At 35.9% G+C, this 25,458-nt stretch overlaps 1 protein-coding gene across 1 annotated transcript in view; it reads left to right on the top strand.

Annotated features, from left to right (window-relative positions):
- CDH9 (cadherin 9) overlaps positions 1 to 25,215 on the top strand; it is a 97,265-nt gene extending 72,050 nt beyond the window's left edge. The window contains exons 4-12 of the mRNA XM_054285241.1: positions 402 to 521; positions 2,636 to 2,803; positions 6,532 to 6,719; positions 8,007 to 8,260; positions 9,530 to 9,666; positions 11,079 to 11,200; positions 21,154 to 21,271; positions 21,358 to 21,609; positions 24,248 to 25,215. Coding sequence (XP_054141216.1) covers positions 402 to 521; positions 2,636 to 2,803; positions 6,532 to 6,719; positions 8,007 to 8,260; positions 9,530 to 9,666; positions 11,079 to 11,200; positions 21,154 to 21,271; positions 21,358 to 21,609; positions 24,248 to 24,735 — 1,847 coding nt within the window. The 3' untranslated portion in view covers positions 24,736 to 25,215. The remainder of the gene's footprint in view (positions 1 to 401; positions 522 to 2,635; positions 2,804 to 6,531; positions 6,720 to 8,006; positions 8,261 to 9,529; positions 9,667 to 11,078; positions 11,201 to 21,153; positions 21,272 to 21,357; positions 21,610 to 24,247) is intronic.
- Positions 25,216 to 25,458: the final 243 nt, after the last annotated feature.

Genomic DNA, 25,458 nt, shown 5'->3' with positions numbered 1-25,458 from the left:
AAAATGAGTATGGGGAAATTTGCTTTAGGTTGGTTTATTAATTAAACCAAACCTTTAAATGAACAGCTTCAACTGAGGTTGTGTTATTGCCAGAGAACAATCTTCATATCTGTTTGATCACCAAAAAAACTAATGCTGTGTTGGGTTTCAAAGATGCCCTTGTCAGTCCCTGTATGTTTATCTTGTTAAACTGAATCATGAATCTTAAGTGATAATGATTTTAGGTGCAGTCACAAGGAAGATGGGATTTCATTTATTCTCTTGAGTAGGATAGCTCTGGATTGCTCCAGTGGATGCTGTTTGATTTCTAACTGAATTCAATATTTCGACAACTGTATATGGTTTACAAGAAGTAAATGCTTTCCTAAAATGTGCTGATCCTTTTCTTGGTACCTATTTAGGTACATCTGTTATTCAGGTGACAGCCACAGACGCTGATGATGCCAACTATGGGAACAGTGCCAAAGTGGTGTACAGCATCCTCCAGGGACAGCCGTATTTCTCAGTGGATCCAGAAACAGGTTAGCAAACCATTCTGTCTCACTGGAATCAAAATAAAAGTATATTTTTTTTCTTTTAAAATAATAATAATGCAGAAAAATTGCTTTTCTTGGTATAACTAAGATTTTCACAAGATGATTGCCAACTGTAAAGGCCAAAAGTTAAAAAAAAAAGGTGTAATATACTGTAAAGGGTCCAAAGACTCATCAAAATTAATCACAGGCTTATTTTACACCAGTTTCTGGGAATTTCATCTGCTTACCTTTAAAAAACAGAAACAGGAGCTGGATATTTTCATACGATAAGGTAAAAAAAAATCTCACAGGCAATTACCTATTTCTAAAAGTTTAGAATAGATCCCTGACCACTGATTTTTCATAAGTTAATTTTTAACCTTAAGTTTTTTTGAAGCTGTATTATGATTCCAAGAGTTATAGGAACTGAAGCAAGTGTCATTAATGCTTTTAAGTTGAAAAGAATGAATTGAAGCCTTTTTCACACATGCAAGAATTTGAATGAGACAAACACAACCAAAAAAAAAAAAAAAAAAGTCTGAATTTTGGGCATCTATAACCCAAAATTAGGGTTCAGAAAGGAAAGATTTCACCAGAATGCTCTTATTCCAAATATCTTATCCTAAGGCACTCAAGACTCAATAGTCATTGCATTAGTTTTTCTTGCATGTTATCAAAATTATTCTAGTTTTCTAATTGACAATTTAAGTGCAACCCTGTCCAGAATCCCTGAAGTTCCTGATCCACTGAGAGTGCTCAGATGATGGCTAACTTTCTGATGCAACAATTAGGGTTTATTTCTAAATACAGCAAAGACATAATATGCAAATGATAATTAATGACAAGGCTAAAATTTTAAAAGGGAGCATAAAGATTTTGCATTGGATAAAAGTGTTTGAATTTCCCCCCTTTTTCAACCTCTCTATTTTTTTTTTCTCTTTTCTCCAATCCCCTACTCAAACATCATTACCAGGCATGAGCAGGGAAACAGGACCAGTACCACATGGGCAATAACTGATGGCAGAAGGTGTTTGGGCAGGCAGGCAGTAAGGGAAACACCCAGCCTCTCATCTTTGGTTCAGGGATTAATTTTCTTATTTTAATCCAATTTGCTGTTTTATGTTACTTGTATTAGTAAGTCTAGGTATGATAATCAGAACCTGGTAATCCTGGCTCAGGCATAAATGTCATAAGCACTAAGCTGCAAAGGTTTTTTCTTTATTTCACTCACTTGCTAGAAGTGTAAATTTTCCAGGGTTGCCTTTTTTTTGTGTGTGTAATATCTAACTGAGCCTATAATGAAAGCCTTCTTCTGAGAAAGAAAGGGAAGGGCTCTGAATCCTCCAAGCAGAAAAGGACACTATGTTTACATTTTCCCACTTCACAAAAGAAAGCTCTGCTCACTCCAGCTTTGAAAAGCCACTGCTCTTCTAAATAAAAATAAAAAGCTTTGGTTGGTTTTCAAAAAGAAACTTTATCAAAGTGGTGTACAGCACCACTTTTGGTTTTCTCACCCAAGACGGTTTTTTTTTCTGTGTACCGAAAAAGGGTCTGAGACATCCAAATTACACTTATGAAATCCTTCAAACTGGACACCCCAAAAAGATTTTCAAAACTAATTTTAGACTCTTCTCCAATTATTTTATTAGCTGTAGCTCCTGACTTACAGTGGACATCACCGAGCATAAAAATCAATGATTTATTACAGCCTAGAATAATGAATCATGGGCATGTTAGACTTCAGCCTTGTGCTATAATATCAAAATGTCACCAGGGTTGAAGATTACACAATATGGTAAATAATAACTGAGGATAGAAACTGCAAAATTTCATTATTTCAATGAACATATTGATATTTTTTGTCATTAAAAGAATAATCAAATTGATTTAGCAAAACAAAATCAATGAATATTGTCTGTTACATTTTTTTGTCTTTTTCCTTAAAATCACATTAAAGCATCCATAGATTGAAAGGTTTATTGCAGTATACCTTGTTGTGATTGCTATGGATTATCATCTGCACCTTGTATCTGACATGAATCCCTCTAAGAGCTCTGAGATTATAGTGGATGGGGTTGCTCTTTCACCTCTCTGTCTCTCCTTTTTTTCACTCCTTCAAGGCATAATCAAGACTGCTTTGCCAGACATGAGCAGAGAAAACAGGGAGCAGTACCAAGTGGTTATCCAGGCAAAGGACATGGGAGGCCAGATGGGAGGACTATCAGGGACCACCACGGTGAACATCACCCTGACTGATGTCAACGACAATCCACCTCGCTTCCCCCAGAGTAAGGAGCGTCTAATAGTTTGGTTTTCCCAAGAACCCCTCAAAATCAGCTGGTTTGCTTTGTTCAGCTGGAGTTTTTGGGGTTTTTTTTAATCACTGTTTTTGTAGTACTTACCCACTGCTGTGTCTGTTTATTTTGCAGCATTCCAAGGCAAATGGGAATCTCTGCCTACATTTTTTTAACATCAAATTCTTTGTTGGAGTGATAAATTTCTCATTCTTACTCTGCTTACAGAAATATAAACTGTAACAATAATTTAGGCCAACTGCAGGGACTTTAGAGGAATTTAGCTACAAAATATAAGGATCTGTTCTTTTAGTTCCCTGTGTTGAAGCAAGCAAATACATCGCAGGTTTTCTAATGTTCTGACTTCCACAGGCAGAGTTGATCAGGTAATTTGTTCTGCTGGCAGTCTAAGCATTTGGTTTAGGTACTAGTAAGCTGCGTTCAGTTCTTGAATGTTTTTGATAATCTAGGCCAGTCTGACACAATAAAATAAGGTTTTTTAAAAGTATCTTTGTACAAGAAAAAAATAGCAAATAGCAGAAAGCAGCACAACACAGAAAACTTCAGAGTAATACCCTACAAAAATCTTTTTATCCTAGGACAGTGTTTAAATTTAATCTCATGTTGTTACAGTCGGTGTCTGATAACTGTTTGATAGGCTGCAGATAGGAGAAATTTATAGCCTTGGTTCAGTGCCTGCCAGAAAAGTGTCCACATAATAAAATTTGAATTGCTTGTTCACAATGATGAGAGACCTGGCTCTCTTTACGGATCCACTAAGGACTGAACAAAGAGAGCTGATTTATAAAATGCTCTCCTGGACTTGAAAAGCACTTCAGTACCATGGCAATAAGTATACCCAGAATAGTACAAACTGTTCAACCTAGTGCAGTTTAAAAAAAAAATATTGGAAAACTCTGACAGCATGGAAGAATGGATCTTTGGAATTATAAATTACTGTTTTAATCTCTATCCATGATAACACATTGCTTTAAAAGAAGAGAGGGGAGGAGAAGTACTCTCATAAAGAAATATACAACCCTCATAAAGAAATATGATTTCAATTCACATTCAGAGTTCACTTGATGAGAATCACCTTCCCATGGTAAATTCAAGCATCAATTTTTAACTTAACTTCCTGTTCAACTTCATGAGGGGATACTTTTAAAAAATGTATAGCATAATGCAAGCCTATAATATTTTGGCAAATAGAGGTTCTGGAACCTAACCTATAATTTATGGTGGCATATTGCATTGCAAGCCTCACTGTTGAATAAAATTGAATAAGATAAAAGAAAGAATGAAGAACCTATAGAACTGCAAAATAATTTAAGGTTTCCAGTCCCCTTAGCCTGTGCTCTTCTGGAAAAGAATGCTCTTTCAAAATTAACTGAAACTTCAAGTCTATGAAAGCTTTTCTGATTGTTTCAATAAACTTTGGGATGGGTACTTTTTTGGAGAAATTTACACAATTTGATGCCTCAAAAAACGTTCTCCCTAGTATTCTACTTTGAACATCACTGAAACACACTGTGTGGCCTACAGAAGGCTTGCTGTGGGATCTTCCAATGCTGCAATTTCAATCGTGCTGGTAATCCTTCCCTCTCATTTTCTTTCTCCTCAGCAGGGTGGATTTTACACTTTCTAGGAAATCAAAGAAAGAGAAATATCAGGCAGATTTTATTTCTTCTTGGGTAGTTATGAAGAGGAGTACACCTTCAAAAAACTACCTGTTCTGGAAGTTTGCTTTTTATGAAAACATTTGTCTTCCTTTTTCTCTTATGTGAAGTAACAATAAGTAAAATTGTTGCCCAAAGTAGCAGGTGAACGGTAGTTGCGAGCAACACCAGTTAATATCAAGACATTTAGGACCAAAAAATGGATTTCTTAGAGGGACTGGAGAAAGTGAAATGTCACTGTGAAGTAGTGCTTGTTCAGACCGCATCAAGAAGAAGCATTTTCTGTTTTGTTTTGTTTCCTAAAAGTAGTCGTGGAAAATTAGAAGAAATAGGCCTTAATGGAATTAAGATGGTAGTATAATGAAAACCTTACACATTTTGAATTCTATTGTACTGCAAAGCAAATAGCCATCTCACATCCTGAAATGTGTAGCATTCACAAAGCACCACAAAAATAGGAATGCTTTCACACAAAAAAGCACTGAAGGGAAGTATTTATCTGGAAGGAGTAATAAGTACTATGACTGAATCTGTTCTTATGGTAGATCTGGCTCAGCTGCCCAACACTTGAATTTTCAAGGGTTCGAGGCTTGAAACTCATGATTTAGTTGCCAGGAATCCTACCATTCATCCCATTTGCAGACTGGTTTGAGGGAACAATATACATTTTAGTCTGTGTGGATCACAGAAAAATGGGCTGCTGCTGAGTTTTCACTTACAACCTTGAATTTGAAACAGCAATCACGATTTAGCATCAAGCATTAGCTTCCATTTTGCTACACATCTATATAAATAAAAGGTATTTTCAGGAACTCTCTTTTGTACTTAGTCTTTACAACTGGGGACAGAAACTCATTCTGCATTTAGAATTTTGATACATTCCTTGTATTAAATGGATCAAGTCAGGATCCTTTAGGTGTCTTTAAAGCACATGTAAATAGAGGAAATAAGGCTGTTGCAACGAGGAGAGTTGACTGTACTTTACTACAAGTCAATACAATTTATATGTGTCCTTTTTGGATCCTTTGAATAAAGGTTGTACCCTTTATTTAGGTGCTAATTTTGTCACATTCTTAAGGTATTTCTCCAATTCTACTACTTCACTCAGTAAAATAATATGAATTTACATGACAAAACAGATCAAAAGTAACATTAGATTTTGGCATGTTATGTGCAAAATATGAGCTCATCAGATGGGTTTGGATTTTTGTACATTTTCCTGGTAGCAAATAACAGAACATTCTGAATTTTAATTGTTTTTGTGTCTTCCTAGTGAGGAAACATCTTCTATATCTGCTTCTTCCTGGTGAAGAAATTAATAGTTTTTTCCTGCTACAGCATGTCTTTAAAATTAGATTTTTAAAAAAAATTGTCAGAAAGTAGATTTGAATTCACTTTTCATACACACAAGCAAGAGTAAAGGGTCTGTGTAATCAGATTTCTTTATAGAAGACTCTGATTGTAAAAAAAACCTAGCAATTAACATGAACATGTGTCCAAATGCCCTTTACCATGACTCTTTACCATGTATTATCAATAACAAATGAATTTATAATTTTCAAACAGAACACTTACTGGAATATATTTCAAAGTAATTAAAAGAAAAGGTTATTCTATTTTAGTCTCTTTCCAAAATCCTCACTGATTTCTACAACTCGTATTTGAGAACAACCTTGAGAGAACAAAACAAAATCCTTTCCTATTTCTAAATATATCTAGGAACATGTCTAGATAAAAATATATATATATAGTGCTAATAATCAGGGTAAGAACTGGTACCTCACTGTTTTGCACCTTTGTCGCTTAAAACTGAAGAAAAAAAAAGAAGTGTTATATGGCTTTGAAGAATAACTTGAATATTTTGACAGTTTGTCAATCAACTCCAAATCTTGTTTTAAAGTTTAGTGTGATGACCAGTGGCATTCTTCTTACAGTGTTTGGAACTTCAAGTTGCTTTAAAAAAATCTAGTTGAAATTGAAGATAATTTTTATTAAAAAAAAAATGTTTCTCGAAATAATAAATGTTTGATTTTGCTCTTCTAGGCTCCTACCAGTTCAGCTCTCCTGAATCTGCACCACCTGGGACTCCTCTTGGCAGAATTAAAGCCAATGACCCCGATGTGGGAGAAAATGCAGAGATTGAGTATAGCATCTCCAATGGGGATGGATCAGACATGTTTGATATCATCACTGACAAGGACACACAGGAAGGGATTATAACTGTCAAAAAGGTTTACTTTTTCTCCCTCTCTTTTATATGTACTTAGCTCTTCAGGTGTTACGGTTATTTTTCTTTTTCCAGGGGAAGGGAGGGTAGATCTCGCAAGGGGTCAGGCTGCCAAGGAGCTGTTGTATTAGTTTTGTTCTTTTTCTTCAGCAGGTATCTGTTATTTTCAAGTCTCAAGGGAAATTTACTGGCATGTCACTTCACATAAAGCAATATTTCAGGGGCTGCGGTCTGTTTAATATATAGACTCTCACACACAGTACTTTCAAATTAGGGCTGTGAAAACTTGGAGAGGTTCAGTTCACAGTGGGGTTTATCAGCTGATTGCTGTGCTAAGACTTACAAGAGTGATAGGCTTACCTGGACCTTGATGAATTTGCACATCTGAGATTAAACTCTCCCTCTCTAATCTGCTCAACAGCCAGTTATCCCTGGTACCTAAAATCTGTCTTGCCTTAAGTCCAGTTTTGGTGATACTTCAGTTGTTACAAATGATGTCAGTGAAACTCCAAAGAGCAAAGACATTTACAGAAGTTTAATTCAGAATCCCATGTCTGACAACATTACTGGATGCTTTTCAGAATTCAGTCTCTTAAACTCTGAACACTTTTATTGATTTTAATGTTATTAAATATATCAGTAACATTAATTGATAACTACCTGTGAATAAAATACCAATCTATAAACATATTTGGAAACACATATACTTGTTTATTTATATGTCTCTATGAAGGTCTACCTACATATACATATATGGATATGCATGATGTAAATGTCATATGGATTGAAAATCAAACTTCACAGATTTTCTTTTTACTGAGGAACATGGAGACCAGGGACAAGTCTGGTTTGTTCCTGGTGTCAAACTGTAGATGGTAATGGGTGAAAGAAAATAAAAGATAAATAGGACAGAGATAATTTAAGAACTGGGATAATTCCTCTTTTTACTGCCAATGTGATGAGACAAATAAGACTTTGCACAACTCCTTGTTGTGGACTGAGTAAAACTTCCATGTTTCTATATTTTTACATAAGTCAAAGCCTCCTGTTTTTTCAGGAACCTGAACAATTAATAGGCAGAGGGATCATAACTGCCTTGCTATCCTATAATAATCCTTAATTTTAGTGTCTAGAATAAGATCTAATATATTCCATCTTCTCCAAGATGGAGTAAAATTTTGAGCTTTTGCTCCTAAAAATGTTTCACCTTTTGATTTAGACTATAAAACTTACTCACATTTTTCTTAAGATGATGTAATTTTCTTTATTATTATTATTATTTGCTCCTCAGCATCTGGATTTTGAAAACAAGGTGTTATATACCCTAAAAGTAGAAGCAAGCAACACTCATCCTGATCCTCGTTTTCTTCAGCTGGGGCCATTCAAAGACACGGCTTTTGTCAAAATCTCTGTTGAAGACATTGATGAACCTCCAGTGTTCAGCAGACCCTGGTATTTAATAGAGGTAGACGAAGATGCCAAGGAAGGAAGCATTATTGGGCAGGTTGTCGCCCAAGACCCAGATATAGCAAAGAATGCAATAAAGTAAGCCATTATACAATATAAAATTCTTTAGATGTGGGTCAACAGAGAACGATGAGAGTGCAAGGTAGAAAGAGGCTCTTTGGGTAATTAAGCACATGGGGGCTGTTGGAAAGTGTCCAAGAGAAATGTCTGTGCGAGCTTGTGAAGGCAAATACAATTAGCACAATGAGAGGTGCAGAGAATGCTTTTTAAGAGCAGTCTACAGGAACCAGGTAAAAAGAAAGGAGATGTCAGCACTTAATTGCCAGCATGTTTTAGTAGTTTCCCCAAGCTGTTCATAAAATTATTCTTTTATACTATCTAAAACATTCAAAATTTTGTATTTCTGTGCTCCCTGATGCCTGATGACAGTCACACTTCTGTACATAACATCCATATTCCATAACTTAACTATTTAATGATCACAGTATATTGAGTAGGAAATGATTGCAAGAAAGTAATAACAATTAGAACTAAGAGTTCAGTGCTGTGAAATTGCTGTAATTGTTACCAATCTGCTATTATTATCTGCAGTGACAAACAAGGCACTTAAGTTTGTCTATTTACCATGCAAGTGATTATGAAAATTGATCTCTGCATTTCTGAACAAGCTTTCTATGTCCTACAGCAGTATGTGTTGAGGTAGGAGGTGTGGGAGGTGGAGGAAAATAAAATATTGTAAAGAAAAATATGTATAAAATCTCAGTTTAACCTGATAATGACTGCCAGCTACTAGGCTGATTAGAAAACAGCTGTAAACCAAGTTTTTTCTCACTGGGTAAGAACAAAGCAAAAACAAGCATCACAAAACAAGATTTTAAGAAGTTTCATATTAAAGAACAAGTAATTGAAAGATTTTTCTCTCATGTTTGTGGTCCTTGTGACACCTCAAAAATAGATTTTTTGTAAATTGATACTTTCTTGTGTCTGCAATATATGTCCTTTGGTGACAGAGTTCTCTCAGAAACAATTAATTTGCAAAAAATCTTACCTGAAAAAGTTCACTTTTAGTTATTAGTTCAAAATTCACTTTATGAGCTAAAATGTAATTTCAGTTATCAATCTAAAAACCACCCACATAAAGTTTTGTCTTCATCCTCCTCACTAGTCCTAAAATTGTTTCTAAGTATTTGTAGCATGCAGGTAGTTAAGGGAAAACTTAGGTTATTTGGAAAGAAAACATTCTTGATCAATCACAGTTAAAATTGGAAAACTTTTAGAGGTGGCTGTGAGCAAAACTGGAGACAGCAATGGGAGATTGTGATGCTCAGTTTTACTGTGTCTTGACAGATATTCTGTAGATCGACACACTGACCTTGACAGAATATTCAACATCTATTCAGGAAATGGATCCTTATTCCTCTCGAAGCCACTTGACCGAGAAGAAACTCCCTGGCACAACATCACTGTCATAGCAACTGAAATCAGTAAGATGAAGATAAAATTTATCTCAGAAGAATATTTGAACTGAGAAAATATTTAAATTCTACAGTTTCTATGACTTACCTTGTTTCATTAGTTTTGCCCTTATCCAGATATTATTGATAGACAAGACATCTTTAAACATACATATAAAAGTCCAATTTATATTTTAAGCTATGTTTTGCCCATTTTTCACAAAGATATTTAGGAACTCTCAGGCTCAATAAAGCTATGTACAATATACATTAGATAAGTAAACTGGTTCCTTGAGAATTCACATCAAATAATTTGGTGCACTGACTCTATCCCAAGCTTAGTCTTTGGGAAAATCCTTGGGAAAGAGGGAAAAAATGCCCCTGACATACAAATACCTTGTCAGAATAACCTTTGTAAATGAGAAAAAAAAATTATGCTTTACCTCAACTGATTTAACTTATCTCAGAAAATGGCTTTGTATGAAGTCAAGACTAGGGAAATTTTTTGCCCTCCATATCTGAAGTAAACTGTGGGCTTAATCTTTCACCTGGATTCTTTACTATTCTCTTAGATACTTTCAGGATGGATGTATCTTGCCTATCTTTTTTCTGAGGCAACAGTCGTCAAAGGGGAAAACGTATGATTTTAGGGAAAAACTTTTCTGCCTTCCTTTATTCTCCTATAGATTCCCCTAGAGTCAATGTGCTTAAGAGTCTGGGAATTGGGTAATGTGGAGAGATTAATCATATCTCCATTTTCAGAGAGATTTATAGCTTTTACCTTTTCCTCTAAAATACTTTACATTGTGTGGTTAAAAATGTTCTACATTTTCAATATGCATAGTGCGAGAATCCTCTCTGGCAATACCTTGAATTTGGAAGTTTGGGAAGATTGATTGATGATCATATCCTGCATATATCATTTTATTATTTTGTTTTTTATAGTTAGGGGAGAAAGGAAACTTTGGTTTGGGTTTTTTATGGTTTTGTGTTTGGGTGTGGTTGTGGTGGTAGAGTTGTTCACTGACACTCTTTTACTGCGTTATTGATTTGAAAAGGTAAATGTTCTTAACAGCTCAGCCTCATGGAACAACTTTTGCAATTAATTATTTGTTGAACTGATATAAATAGGACAACTCCCTAGCAACTCAGTGATCTGTTTTTAATGTAAATCAATTTGAGCATACTTTATATGATATGTACACACACACACACACACACACACACACATATATATATATATATATAAAACAATAGAAAAACTTTTTTCAATTATACATAGGACTTTCATGTATATGTAATGTATGTCATCAGAAAATGAAATATAATTGTTTTACTACAATAAAGAAAATTGAACATTTCTAATATCTTTTGGAAAAAAAGTATTGGATTTTTTTCATATACATATCTCTTTGTATTGTAATATTTTTTCTTTTTTTCAGATAACCCTAAACAAAGTAGCCAAATACCTGTCTTCATACGGATTTTAGACATAAATGATCATGCACCAGAGTTTGCCAACTACTATGAAACATTTGTTTGTGAAAATGCAAAAGCAGGACAGGTAAACCAATACTGATATTACCAAAGGACTTGTAAGGAAACTATCCTGCAGTGCCATCATGAAGAATTCAACATATTAGTTTGAACAGGAGTAGACTAACCCAGCCTCTTAATTTCCTATCTTCTGCAAAAAATACAAGTTGATTCCTAAAAGGACATAAAAGATGAAAGATAATATCCTAGTACAATAGCATAGGATATAATAAAAAATGATACTTTAAGGTGATTTTTCATTTGTAATACCAGAAAATATGTTTCAGAAATGGGTTTGCATAATGATGCAAAATGCTTTATGCTGTACAATAATTAAGTTTATTTCTGGATTTTTATCATTGGCTTAGTTAATGTAGCAACACCTTCAAGCACATGAAGCAGGAAAATCTTTATTGTGTCTCAGTTAAGAAGGTGTGTAAACCAAGCTTTTTCAAAAATAAAGGGCAGTGTAACTGTTTCCATTGTAGGTTAGAACTCAGTCTGGCATTGTGTTGAGTCTGGTCAAAGATCACGTATATTCCTTTCTAAACTGCCTCAGAATTCTGTAAAATTCTAAGAGACAAGAAAAAAAAGTTGAGGATAAAACAAAGTGATAATTTGGATTCAAGTAAGTAGATAAACCAAGAGAACTCAGAGCCAGCATATTAAAAAAATGTCTTAATATTGCCGCCTTCACGACATCATCTATTTATGCTAATGCCAGTCAGTCCTTCAGTTTAAAATCCTGTGAATAAAGATTTTTTCTTTACAAGATTTACCAAAGAAGTGTATTTTGTAGCAGATAAGGTACTCTAATATTATCTCTCTAAAATGGCTCACACGTGAGCCTCTTCTCTAGACTGATTAATTTTTGACTGGAAGAAAAAAGTTGAGATCATTATTTTCACTTACACAAATTTGAGTGGGTTTCTACTCTAGGAGAGACTAGCCAGGATGAAGCCCTAAGAGGAGCTTAGGTCTATCCTCGTGTCTCTCCAGCTTTAGGCTGTCATCACCCAGCCAAAACAGTCTGGCTTCATGGAAAATATGTGGAAAGGATCAGAATGTATAATATTTTGTTTTTCTTTAGAGCACAGTGACCACGCAATATTCAAGGACTTTATGAAGATGGGATAGGCATCAGGAACCATGCTCATGTTTTACCTGATTTTTTACCAGTGTTTATTTAAGTCACAGAGGCCTCACTGAAGGTAGCATAGATGGTACTTAAGATGAGTTTAGTTTTTCAGGTATTGCAGAACCCTATGCAGAGCAAGAACACGTGTTCTGCTCAATTCTGATCCAATTCAAGTGATGTTTTATAAATTTTTTAACAGATAGAAAAATAAATAAAAAATGGAGAAAAAAAAGGACACAATGGACTATAAGAAGACCGCATAAAATTCTATTTATTTTTCATTCATTAAATATAATATCAGAATTCAGGCAAAATGGGCTAGGATGGAAGAAGATACCTTGATGAAAAAAAATCACTTCCCTTTGAAGAGGTATTTGACAACTTTTTTATTCTTTTTTTAAAGAATGTTTTACTATTTTTCATGTAAATTATATAAATAGATGAATATACACTTCAAAGGAAGTGATGAATTAAATTAAAGCTGGAAGGAATTAGCATACCAGAAAAATGAAAACAGAGTGCTTTTCACAACAACTAAGGTTTATAATCACATCGTCCTGTCTTAACCAGTGACATAAATTGCCACTTAAGAATACAGTTCAAGACTTACAAAAAAATTCTCCAAGCTTTTGGCTGTGAGATCCATAGAGTTTCACTTTATGAATTTTAAGCTGAATGCATTCAGATAATTCTCGCTATTAAGTTCAAATAGATGCCATAGAGCCTAAATTCTGTTAGTGTAACAATGTCTCATTACACAAGACAAAATTGAGGTAAATAAATTTTAAGATCTCAGTGTGATGACTAGTAGAAAGGTGAGTCATGTATTTTATTTGCACAACACAAAGAATGTTTCGAAAGCCTAGAAATTAAGATCTAATTGAAATTAATCTTGTGCAATTTCGCCAACCAGCAAACACAGGTTTTGTCATACATTTGAAGAAGTTCAGTCCAGGCAGACTGGTTGTCAATTTCCTTAATCGAATTTCCATCTAGTCTAGCATACTTGGTGAAATACCTATGAATGTATGAAATATCATTTACCTTTCTGGTAAATTCTGTACTTACCTAATAGCAGGTATGGCAGAGATCCATTTGATAGGTATGCATGTTGTTTTCCAGACCTCCTACATATCTAATTTACTAATGTAATTTCAGCAATTATTTTCCCTCATAGGAAAATCCCACAAAAATACTAGAAATAGAGTGTGCACCAAGTATAGCTACAAAAAAATGAGAGATTCATTTTCGTTTTCTATTTCTTAACAGCTGAGGTCTTCAAGAGCGGCACCTGAATTTGTACCTGGACATTTATGTCTAATTGACTTAGTATTTCAGAAGAGAGACTACCTTCAATACATGAGAGTGCTTTTATTTTGGTGCTTAAAATAGCAATGAATATAGAAATATGAACTTGAATGTTTTGGCCAAATGTGCTAAGTTCCAGAGAACCTGTATTGCTCATGTCTAGCAGTCCCTGTATAGTATAAGAAAAATGGAAACGTATTCGTTTAGTACTCTTCCAACCTATTTTAGAGATCGCCTAAACCAGCTTTTTGATTATAACCATTATTGCTTCTTGACCCATCACAGCACTGCTTCTGCATCTGGTGCCATAACAAAAGAATCAGGCTGAGAAGATAAATATATTTAGGTTTTTGGGTTTTTTTTGTTTTTTTTTTTTTTTTAAACCAGGACCAGCTATTAGTCGCACTCCTTTCTGAGTCTCAGGTACATCAGGAAGCATCAGAATGATCAAATATTGTTTCTCTGCCACCAGGCAACAGTACTCATTCTCAGCATCAACAGATATTGGATGCTTCACTCATGGTTTTCAGATAGCCTTAGGAGGGTCAGAGGAAAGAAAATCCTACAGAGTGTCTAATACTCTTTTGTCTCCAAGCAACAATGGTATGACTGGGGATAAGCCTTATCATAAAAGGTTAATAAAAATGTGTGTTCATTAGGCTGAAATACTTTTGTCAACATGAGAATCTTATTTCATTGGCTAGTACATAGGCTAAAGAAAAGTAGGGAGCAGACTTCCTCTCATGCAATTTAGAAACCCCTAATCCTGAAGCCACAGGGACTGTTGTGGGGAAGGCTTTGGCACAAGGTCTCTCATGCCCTTGTCACAGGAATTAATTGGGTCTTTTTAGCTGGATTAGAGGATGAGTACTCTCCATGGAAACCAGGCAGATATACTCGAGAAGGAGACTGATTTAACTGAATAACTTGTTGGTAAAAGTTTAGCTCCATAGTTTATTGCAAAGTTTATTTTTGGCAAAAATTTAGCTAATTTCAACATTCATCAAGAAAACAACCTGGGTCACTACTTTTGCCCACTGATGCAATATTCTTTCTTGCCATTCACAGATTTTCAGACAACAGAACATAGAAAGTTTGTTTCCTCCTTCAGAGACCTGGCTGATTTTTCTTTTCATTACTCTCCATACCCTCCCTCTCTTTTTAAAATGAATCAGAGAGAGATCACTTTTTCTCAAGCCTGCATTGCTAATTATCAGTCATGTCTTTATATACATTGTAGCTGCTTCACTAGGTAGACACCTTTTGGCTTATTTTAGTGAGAGACCCATGCTAACAATCTTTCTTTTTAAGTAAGAATTGAAGTGAGAGTTTTCCAAATTTTGATAAGCATTCAGTCCTGCTTAAAACTGCCAACACATTTGTGGAACAGAGCCAAGCTCTGGAAACCAAACTCCTTTGCATTACTGAACGTGAAGTTTTGTGCTGTGACAGGCATCTATTCAAGCTTGCACATGTGTGATGGAGGCTGTTTTCTGTAGCTAGCACCTTACAGGGGTATAGCCTAGAATTGTGTCTGTACAAGTGTGATCACTCAGGCCACATACTGGCAAGATGGACATCCACTGACAGCTGCATTGGTTTTGAAACACTCCTATGGGCCATACCATCATGTCTTTTACTTAACCTCTGTGATGCTTATTTATGCTTGCTGTTAGTAATACATTCAAGGTTAGCTAGTGATTGACCCTACCAGATCATACAGGCAGGAAAAGGGGTAAGAGGAGGAAAGGATAGGAGAAAAAAATCTGTTCTTCCATTGTTTCTCCATAACATTTGCACATATTGTTCTCATGATTGCCATATATTGTCTCTCTCACAGGATTTTTTCTCCCCATAGTTTATTGCAGACAAAGTGGTGAGGTCTTTCCAGATTCCTAGAAAAACATTTGCAGCACCAAAGAAGTTCAACAACTTTCAAGAAAGCCAGTGCTTGCTTTGAGATACAGAATTTATGTTCTCTTCTATACCACTTAAAAAATGTTAGACAAAAACCAACACTAACAGTTCCTAGACATTTCTTTCTCAAGTGCTAAGCGATACTTTTAAGTCTTTTATTACTTTTATTTTTCTGTTGTACAACCACCAGGTTTAACTAAGAGCATGATATAACAAAAAATGAAAGCCCAAATTCTTCAAGTGGATTAAAAGCCTGCTCCTCTCTTCTGTTACATACAGAAACGACAAAAATTCAGAAGTTGCTACTGTATCTGTACCTTAACAATATCTTTCTCTAGTAGTCTTTGTGACTGGAAGTACAATTTTTATATGACAATCATGTTGTATTTAAACTTCAGAAAGGTGATCTACGACACAGACCATCTTTAAATTTCTGTGAAAGTGACATTACTTTTCACCATATATAGTGAATTTTGAAAGAAAGAATTTTGTAAAAGAAAAAGGTGTAGAAATAAAATAACAACCAACAATACATTACTATTTTGAAAAGAAGTAGCAGCAAACATTTTATTTGTCTCAGGTTTCGTTTTATTAGTAGAAATGTTTAACCTGAAAATATATTGCATATGCCCACCTGTGGACCTCATCTTGTTCATGTTTCTCCAAGGAACTTTTCGAAACATGTGGCTGTGCTTTTTAAAGAATACACCCTGGAGGCAAGGTGCAACAGCCATTTATTTGCATGACATGCAAGCCAGCACACACTGAAAAGCCTGTCTTAAAAGTGTCCAGATGGTGCTGACCTCTGTGCTATAAAGCTTAGCATTTGCTTTAATGGTTCCTACATTTCTTTTAAAGGCATTCCCAAGGCTGAGCCTACAACCAAAACCTTCTACTTGTGCAGCTCTCTGTGTGTACAAGTGCAGCCTCAGGAACGCTAACAGCATGCTCTGAAGTGCACAGAGACCCTTCCTATTTCAGAATTCCCCCAGCCAGCTTCTACTTGCTTGCTGTCTTTAAAACATCTTAAAGTGCAGCCTTTGCCTAAGGATGTATGAGATACATAGAAGGAATCTGTTTTTAGGCCATCCACTCACCCCCAACCACTTTTTCAGACATGAGTACGAATAACTGTAAAATAGCCTGAACATAAACTACAATCATAGTTTTAACTGTGGTGCAAGTCCTAAAATCACAGCATCCAGGTCAAAAAAAAGCCAAACAATATGAAACAGGATTGTAATTGAAGTTTGAAAAAAAAAAAAATCAGTGGAAAAAAGGTCCAAACCCTTTAGCAGAATCTCTGTCTTCATCATAAAAGAAACAAATAGAATCATGGAATCATACAATGATTTGAATTGAAAAGGACCTCAAAGACCACCTTATTCCAACTCCCTTGGCAATGGCCAGGAATATGACCCATTAGACTGGTTGGGTTGTTCAGGGCTCCATCCATCCTCACTTGGAACACTTCCAGAGATGCATCATTCACAGTGCCCCTGGGAAACTTGGTTTAGTGTCTCACTGTCCTTTGAGTGAAGAATTCCTTTCTAACATCTAATCTAAATCTTTCCTCTTTTAATTAAAAATCTTTCTCCTTTGTCCTATCCCAATCTGCCTGTGTAAGAAGTCAATCTTCCACTCTTTTATAAGACCTCTTAAAGTACTGGAGGATGACAATAAGATCTCTCTAGAGCCTTCTCTTTTCCATACTGAATAACCCCAGCTCTCTCAGTCTGTCTTTATAGCACACATGCTCCATACCCCCCACCATCTTTGTTCCCCTACTTTGGACTCACCCCAGCTGGCTCACATCTCCATTATGGTTAGGACTCCAGACCTGAATTCAGCCCTCCAGGTGGGGTCTCACAAGGGAAGAGTAGAGCAGCAGAATCACTTCCCATGACCTGCTGGCCGCTCCTCTTTTGATGCAGCCCAGGATACAGTTGGCCTTCTGGGGTCTTTGTTGGCTCATGTCCTGCTTTTCATCCACCAGAACCCTCAAGTTCCTCTCTGCAAGGCTGCTGTCAGTGACATCTTCTCCCATTCTGTGCTCTTGTCTAGGATTGTCCTAAGCCCACATGCAGCACCTTGTACTTGGACTTGTTGAACTTTGTGAGATTCTCATAGATTTATTTCTCAAGATTTCCCAGGTCTCTCTGGACAGGATCCCTTCCTTCTGTTGTGTCAACCACAGCACTCAGCCTCGTGTCTTCTGCAAACTTGCTGAGGATACACTTGGTCTCACTGCCTATGTCATTGAAAAAGATATTAAAAAACACCCTTCCCAAGACATCAGTCATTGTCAGAGCACTGCTAAACAGCATGGCTAAATGAGCACTGGTCCCAAGATCATTAAGAAAAGTTTCCATTGGGAGTAATTCTTCTAGCTACTTATTTCACATTGTAAAACTGCTACAAATATCTTGTCCTGAATGTAAAAACACTTCATGTCAATGCCTATGTTTTAATTTTTATCATCCTCAAAGAAAAGTGACCCTAAAAACTTGAATTGACCCATTAAGATCCACTCAAGAGTATGACACTGGTTTTTTTTTAAATACACAGAAGTGCTCATGCACATGCATAGGCAGCTCTCAAAATAGTGACAATAGTGCTGTATTTTCTGAAATATGCACATTCACATGGGAAGGTATGAAAGAAAGAAAATAATGAGAATGGTTTTATTTTCTCCAAGCTTGATCTGCTTGAAATATATGTGAGTAAAAGTAATTTTCTTGAAATAACTCTTCTGTCATAAATCTTACAGCATCAGAGACCTTGTTCTCAAGTCCTGATGAAGAGTGATCTTACCTCAATGTCCCTAAGTGCATCAAAATGGGTGAATATATTACTGAAATGAAATCACAAAATGAACACAAAAGAATACTAACTTTTCTTCATATAAATGAGATACTTACAAATAGCCCAGACCACTTTCATTTCTGTGGTGATTATCACTGACAGCATTGTCTTTTATTTACAGCTATAAAAGTGAAAAAGAAAAATCCTTAATTAGATAAGATTTCTAATTTCCTTTCACCTGTTCATCATTTGGAACAATTCACCTGCAATCATGGTTTCTCATTGTTCTTTTAATCTGTCATTTTTCTCTGCTAGGCAAACAGCTGGTTCTCAATTTATGTTGCCAACAGTTAGATCAGGTAATGAGGTTGGGTTTTTACCCTCAGCTTTACCCTCAACAATAATTATTTGTTGTAATTAGGTTCCTCTGTGCCTGGTAAAATTGTATTTCTCCATGTGATTTGCACATGAAGGGATTCAAATCTTACAAACACCGAATGACTACATCTCAAAAAGACCCAAGATACTCAATTACAATTTCTGATAGTTACTGCAGCAGGACATTTTCTCCTTGAGTTTTTCAGCAGGTAATTGTAAACCACACAAATGTTGTCACTTACTCTAATTCTATCTTCTCCCTGGTACTTTTCTATTTCTTCTGTATTTTCAAACTCGTGCTAATGTGAAAGGAAAATTTTCTCATTTAAATTTGATATTGTAGCCCAATCAAAAAATTTTGGGTGGTTTTTTAACAGTATTTTTAAACTGTGGAAAACTAAAATTAAACCCAATCATGGTCTTGCTTTCTGTACTAACACTTCCAGAGGCAGATTACAGGAAAGACAAAAGCAATTGAACATTGGGAAGTTATTGACATGAACTGCAATGTAGATACACTCTAAACATGATACTTCACCATAAACAAGGATTTGATTAATCTTGTGAAACCGCTAAAAATTATTGAAAAAAATCAAAAGATCAGTGAACATTAAATGCTTTAAAAGTGAAAGTAGTACATGTAGTATATGTGGTTATTACTCTAATAACACTTAGAAAAACTGCATTATCCTGCTTTGAGCATAGTCACATCCTTTTGTGCAAGGCTGATGTTTAAAAATTACCATTCAAGTTCCTCAATATACCTCAAAAATAAAAATAAATTATAAAAAATATTTTGTGCTTTTTTTAGAAGGAGCTGTTGGAAAGTGAATGAGCTAAACACAGACCCCTCAACTGTTTCTGTTTTGTGTTTTGGCTTTTTTGTTTTGGGGTTTTTAAAATTATAATTCAATATTTTTAACTGTAATCAAATTATCCAAACTAGAAAAAATGGATCAAATTTTCGTGGTGCAATACAGCACTAGCAGTAGCAATTTTCTGAATGATAACAGCAAAAAACCACTTTAATAAAATGATTCATTCTGTGAGATACTACATACCTTCAAATATTTAACTCTATCCTCAAGTCCCATTAAGGTCAATGTTCCAAGACAGTATATATGAAAAAATAATTATTTATTTGATAGCAACAAAGTTTACAGATCATATTAGTGCTACTTTTCAATTACTGTATTTCTGGAAGAAGTCAATCTGCGCCTTCTCTGGAAATAAAAGAAAAACAGAGTCTTTGATAGCAAGTGGCTTTGATATCTGTGGGATTTCAAGATACCCTGAACACTGGAAACACCTGAAAACTCAAGACAGTCATCGGCTCTCTCTTGGCTTTGAAAGAAAAATGTTTAGCTGCTGAAATCATTCTGCCTTTAAGTGGCATAGTAATGTACCTGTACTGAGTTACAGCATCCTCAGTCGAGACTCACTCCTATTCTCATGCTACCAGTTTTGTCATTTTGTGATTGAACGCAAGCCTGTCCTTGCAAGCCAAGGTGGACTATGGGTTACTCTCTCCTGTGACACCCACCAGGAAGGGCAAATGACAGAACAGCCACTCACAGACCTTTCTGGAGTTCCTGTGACTCATGCAGTGAGGCATGGTGTTAAATGTTGCAAGTCAATTCATAAACCACAGTTGTTCCCATGTAACTTTTCCTTCCTCAGTTCTGTAGCTGTTTCCTTTAGCCTCTCTGTCAGTCCAGCAGAAGATAGATTAAAAAAATAGTCAAATTTTTAGCATTTATGTGTGTCTACATAAATGTGAGTACACACATTTGCACATTTTGATGCAACAGGAAAGCCTATGCAATCCAGAGGTACTGCTGAAGCCTCTCCTTTCTTTCAGCCCACTCTGCTCTGACCCTATTCTGGCACTATTATCACTCCTTCCCAGCTGGGCTTGAGTGGCCTTGTTAGGGCAGCTATTAAGCTCCACAGCCAGAGGTTTCAATTTAGGAGGGAGTAAAGCTTCTCTTTTTATTACGCTAGGAGAATTGAGAATCCTGCCAGTGCAGTACTCCAATTTATCGCCAGGAGCAGATGAGGTGGATTGAGAATTAGACCCACTTAACAACTGGTTTACACAGCACACTCTGTCATTGCTACATGAAGCCACAGGAGGTTTATGGCTTATTCAGGAGGGCAAATGTTTCTGTATCACTGCAAGATACTGAGTACAAATCAAAGCACATGGCTGTTCTGCAGTGAGGACTGGACTCTTTTTCATCCTTTGCTATGTGTTTAAGCCATAAAATAATTTGTTTACTGTAACCTCTACTGTATTTATTTGGGAAACATTTGGCTTAGGACATCAGTTTTTGTCTTCAGATAGAGAGTCATTGGATTTTTATGGGACATGAAAAGCAGAGAATTGAAACACAAGATTTCTAAAATAGCATGAAATGCTCTTTTCTTTATAGCTCATACAGACTGTGAGTGCAATCGACAAAGATCAGCCTCCTCGAGGACACAAATTTTTCTTTGAGTTGGTGCCAGAATTTGCTGTTCATCCAAACTTTTCTGTTGTAGACAACAAAGGTAACTGCTGACCCTAATATCTCCCTCCCCAATATCACATAAAACTTAATTCAGAAACACTTATTGATTCTGCCTTTCCATTCTAGATAACACAGCGGGAATTATGACCAGAAGAAACGGATACAGCCGTAGTAAGACGAGTACCTATCTTCTGCCCATCATCATATTTGACAACGACTACCCGATCCAGAGCAGCACGGGCACGCTGACCATCCGCGTGTGCGCCTGTGACAGCCGGGGCAACATGCAGTCCTGCAGCGCCGAGGCCTTGCTGCTCCCTGCCGGCCTCAGCACGGGGGCTCTGGTGGCCATTCTCCTCTGCATCATCATCCTGCTAAGTAGGTACCTGTGAAGAGGTGTTTCCTTGACCAGACAAAGATCTAGTCACTTTGAGAGTCTTGATACCCTTAAAACCCTTATTCACATGACCCTCTAGAAAAATATCATCATTACTCTTTACAAGATTGCGTGAGAAGAGTGAGACTGTGCTATTCAGATTAAATACAATTGAAAACACAGGGTCAGTTTTAGTTACCATGCTCATTTGAGTAATATTCGTACCATAATCAGACCTTCATTTAGATCCAGAACTTTAAAATCCTATTTCTGAGGCTATGCTAAGTTTTGCAACAATGTTATGAATTATATTAGCTATTTAATGATGAAAGATTTGGATTTTTCCTGTACAGAAAATATTTAGCTCAAAAGCGTAGGATCGAAATACTCAATTTCTTGCAAGTGATAGTGAGAACTGCTGATTAAATAAGTATAAGAACAGAAGTCAGACAAGTGTTTGGAAGGTAGAAACATTAGAAAGATGTGGATACATATGAAGGAAGTAGAATAAATTTTAGCTCATTATCTGGTGTTAAGAACATAAAAATTTCAACTTACATGTTTTACAAGAAAAGTATCACCTCTACTTTCCAATAAAACTCTGCAGAAAAGCTCTTTCCTTTTCCACCTGTTCTAGTAAACATAGCTTGCCAAGGGGTCAGTGGGAAGCTACAGGTGTTAGTTTATATAATTATAAGGGGATATATTTTTCTTTTTCCAGTTTTTACCCTAGATTCAAGATAATTCTGTGATCCTCCTAATATTTGCTATAGGTATTAGAAGAAGGGCGATATCTATAAAAAGTATCTGTACTGTGCTTAAGGGAGGGAAAATACTTGAGCTCTAGCAAACTGATAAACTGCTTAGATTGAGGAATTGCTACTGGCCTGGTTTTAGCATCAGCTCCTTTGGATTCCCCAGGATGTTGTCCAGGCATAGTCAGGGAATCTGCTGATATTCTGCCCAGAGGCAGAACTTGAAAGACACCAAGCTCAGGAGAAAATTATGGTTCAAATTCTGCCAGACCTAGCTCTTCACCTTGCACAGTTCTTATCATCATGTCAACAAGCTCTGCATCTTTAAAGCCATCCTGCATGCCCCAACAAGAGCAGGAGAAAAAGGAGCGTGAAATACACGCCCTTACTAGCTCAGAATGAAAACATTGCTCTGATTGGCTGCAATGCTTGAGTACAGATTGAACAAATCTGTACTAAAATTTGAACTTATCAAAGTTTAATGAGCCTTAGGGTCACAGCAACAAAATATGAGACTCAGAAGAAGATCAGGAACCATTGCTGTGCAGAACAAGTTTGACTACTTCTTGTCTCAGCCCCAGGATTAGAGGCCCTGCTCTGCTTAGCACTGCTGATGTATTTGAATTCAAAGAAATATGTGGCTGTGGAGTATCTAAACAGAATTTTTAGTCTACAGCTAGTGTGATACTCAGCATCTTATTTAATTTTTCAACAAGGTTGTGTGTTATAATAGTAAACTGGTGCCAACATGCCCAACATAGGCGAGACATATTAAGTACCAGCCTGTGAAACTCACTTTACAATACCCTCTCAGTGATATGCCCTTTTCTCCTACATGGAATTCTTAAACTACTAAAGTGTGTAGTTTCTAATCTAGTATTATGAAAAGAAGAGCCTCTGTACAGGTAAAAGGAAGAAAACCCAAAGAATACTGAATGGAACATATTTCTATTTATTTTAGATTCACAACATAATATCATGGCATGTGAAGATCTCTATTCCACTCTCCCCACCTGCAACATGTCAAACCTTAGTTTTTATTCACCAATATTCAGATGATTCAGAGTAAAAACTTAGCTCCTAGGACTCAACTAAACCATTCAGCACTGTTGTAATTTATGGTTCACTGTTATGTCTCCTTGACGGATGATCTTTCTGGCCTCTCTTGTTTACTCCAGCTGCTGGAGAGAGAGCCAGATTTTTACATGCACTTAAGCATTGAATTGCTACTGAAATCAATACCATTTAGACACCAGAATGTATTTAAAAAATCCTAAATTCATTTTTTTATCTCCCGTTAGAGAGCTTCATTTTTGTATCAATCCTTACCTCTTCAGAAGAGTTATTCAACTTGAGTTTCATAAACTAAGGGAATCATGTTTTTTCAAAAGAAACATTTAGTAACAAAGACTGGATTTCAATTCTTGCAGTCATTGAAGCAAAAGTAGTTTTGTCAATTATATTGATAGCTTAAGGTCTTCAGGCTCTTATTTTCAGAGGGACCTGTAGATCCCATATTCAAAAGTGAATTAGACACTTGGGAATACCTAAATCACTAGCTTTCAAGAGTGTGAATACCTTTTGCCGAGAAGATTCAAATACATTTGATGAAAGGACCCTTAGTGACTGCCAGAAAGGTGCTGCTTAGAAAAAGAAAATCAAAATCAGTAAGATAATATTGTATGGTATTGTTTACTTTTCAACTTCAGCTTAGTTGCAAATTTATTTAAAATAAAAAATATTTTTATCATTTCTCCCTTAGGTTTGAAAAAAAGGAATAAATTTTTGATTGCTATCAAATCATTGATACTTTCCCTTATTAACTTGGAGATAAGGTTTATCACTGCACTGTTCCTTCATTCACTTTTTTTTTTTTTCCTTTTAGTATTAGTGGTCTTGTTTACGGCTCTCAAGAGACAGAGGAAGAAAGAACCCTTGATCATCTCAAAAGATGATGTTCGGGACAATATTGTGACCTACAACGACGAAGGAGGTGGGGAAGAAGACACACAGGCTTTTGACATTGGCACACTGAGAAATCCAGAAGCAAGGGAGGAAAGTAAGATGAGAAGAGATGTTATCCCAGAAACAATATTTCAGATAAGGCGGACTGCACCTCTTTGGGAAAACATCGATGTTCAAGATTTTATTCATAGAAGGCTAAAGGAAAATGATTCAGACCCAGCTGCCCCTCCTTATGATTCATTAGCAACATATGCCTACGAAGGAAATGATTCCATAGCAAATTCTCTCAGCTCCCTGGAATCACTTACCACAGAAGGCAACCAAGACTACGATTACCTCAGTGACTGGGGACCTCGGTTTAAAAAGCTGGCAGATATGTATGGTGGAGAGGACAGTGATCGAGACTGAGGAAGTAATCTGTGACCTGGTCAATGTTAGTGGAATTCATGTCTATGTTACTAGATAAATAAAGTGGCCTACTCTCTTACTTGGGAATAAAATATTTACAAAAAATAGGTGTTGTCTTAGTAAGGGTTTGCTTAATCAATAAGTCAACGTGAATGAATATGAACGATTGAGATTTTAAAAAACACTAAAACCAACCTTCTATGCCTAGAAACCTCTGATGAAAGGGTTTTATAGGGAATGAAAAGACAATAAAAGGCTTTTTGCGCCTTTGATGATTACATGGAAACTCCATATTTTTAAATTGCTTTGCTTTACCTTTCCTACTATGTTGGATAGTGTGCATCTGCATTGTAACTTAATCTCAAAAATATACTTTAAAAAGATTAATATTACTGCCATATTTATTGAGTTAAAAATGTCTGTGTGTTGATTCATCCTGATATTTTTATATATGTATATTTATATTTTTGTATTTTTATTAAATAAATTAGAATTTATAAAAAGACTACTTATGTAGTTTGTCAATCATAAAGAACTGTCCAGTCTTTCTGAACAAAGGAAAATTTGTATTGTGCAACACTTCATTTTTGAATGCATCTTCTTATATCAGATTAGTGGTTGCAATGTACTGTGCAAGAACAATATGGAGAGAGAGCTCTGCAAAGGGAATGCAGTGTAGAAGGCAGAAAGGACTATTTTGAAAAGGTCATTATAAATAAATGC

The sequence above is a fragment of the Melozone crissalis genome, unplaced genomic scaffold (assembly GCF_028551555.1).
Source record: "Melozone crissalis strain CALT ecotype California unplaced genomic scaffold, PUWL_Pcris_2 ptg000042l_1, whole genome shotgun sequence".
Classification (NCBI taxonomy): domain Eukaryota; kingdom Metazoa; phylum Chordata; class Aves; order Passeriformes; family Passerellidae; genus Melozone; species Melozone crissalis.
Note: the sequence above shows the minus strand (reverse complement) of the source record. Positions and strands in the feature narration are given on the sequence as shown.